This window comes from Vollenhovia emeryi, unplaced genomic scaffold (assembly GCF_000949405.1).
Source record: "Vollenhovia emeryi isolate VEMERY1.0 unplaced genomic scaffold, V.emery_V1.0 DF939179.1, whole genome shotgun sequence".
Taxonomy (NCBI): Eukaryota; Metazoa; Arthropoda; class Insecta; order Hymenoptera; family Formicidae; genus Vollenhovia; species Vollenhovia emeryi.
In genome coordinates, this window is record NW_011967187.1 from 946,342 (window position 1) to 947,696 (window position 1,355).

Consider the following 1,355-nt stretch of genomic DNA (forward strand, 5'->3'; position numbering starts at 1 on the left):
TTGCTGAGAAGAGTCGTAATGATTTAAAATAAACTGCATTGTGAGAATGCTTTCTCTGAAAATCAATTATTATTTCATCTTACTACAAAACAAAAGTACTAGAAAACTAGCAAATGTTCTGACGTCGTATACGGTAACCTTATTTTAATTTACCTCATAGAAAATTTGTTGATAATAATTATTATAAATTTATTTATCGCGAGACGACAAGATTATTAATTTCACGTGGCGTACAATTGCATTTTCGGCGATACAAAAGATCTTAGTAATATGTTACGTTGCTGTATAGCTTGATTCGATAAAGAAACTTTCCCGTATGGTTGACGTTAATGGTATAATGAATATTAATAATCAACAAGTTTTCTGTCTAAACTTCTATCTATAAAGTCAATTATTACTATAATATATGTTCTTATATATACAAATATTCAAGTAAGAACGCATAACAAAGTTTTGGGTGACAAAAGTAATTATATAATAATATCTTAGAGTTCAGAAACATCGAACGAATGTTTGTGCACAAACTCTTATATACTATTTATATTCCTCCTCTAGAGGAGGAATATATTCATTCTTGTGGAAAATTATTTTTGCTATAACAATGTCTACTGTCCGACCACATTTTACACGTCGGAACGGGCGGTACTTCGCAAGTGCACTTAACGCAGTCGGAATCAAGTTGCTCCAGCGAGTCGCCAATTTGCATTCTTAGATTACCAAACTGGCATACATTTCTCTCTGAAAAAAAGGAACGTCGAACGATTCTTATTTTTTGTGAAATAATTAATAAGAATTATTATGGAAGACATTGTTATCGAGTAATAACAAGAATTAATAACGTACGTATTATTCCCAATACACGTTTCTGTATTCAGTAAATTAGTTATTATTTTATTACTAATGTGCTATAGAAATTGATTTTGCAAAGTGCTTTTTGTTCATATAAAAATGCGATGTTTGTCGCAATTATCTCCCATTTAATGCTTTTCACCGAGGGGTAAACAACTGAGGGCATTGAGGTAAACAGGCATTACTGCACCCACAGAAAAAATGGTAATTGTGCATAAAAGCGACTTCCTCTCCGATTCGCTTGATTTTTAAATATGTTGTTGGGGATGTCTTCCCGAGTAATTTCATATATATATATATAAGGGTCGGACTCAAATAGTTTCGGAGATACAGGCTGAGAAAGGATACAAATAATAAATATATTTCCTAACTCCGCCGAAGAATAATTCTTCCTTCCCGCGGTAAAGTTGATTAAACACGTAAGTCGCAAGTGTTTTTGGCACGGCGCGCTGCGCGCGCCCCACCCCCCATCCCACCACCACTTCCGCCCACCCCCTCCCCCTCCC

General features: G+C 34.7%; 1 protein-coding gene across 1 annotated transcript in view; it reads right to left on the reverse strand.

The window, feature by feature from the left end:
• The window catches only part of LOC105563235, a 6,051-nt gene continuing 4,696 nt past the window's right edge, over positions 1-1,355 (reverse strand). Inside the window, exon 7 of the mRNA XM_012014645.1 lies at positions 1-738. Within this exon, the coding sequence (XP_011870035.1) occupies positions 569-738 (170 nt within the window). The 3' untranslated portion in view covers positions 1-568. The remainder of the gene's footprint in view (positions 739-1,355) is intronic.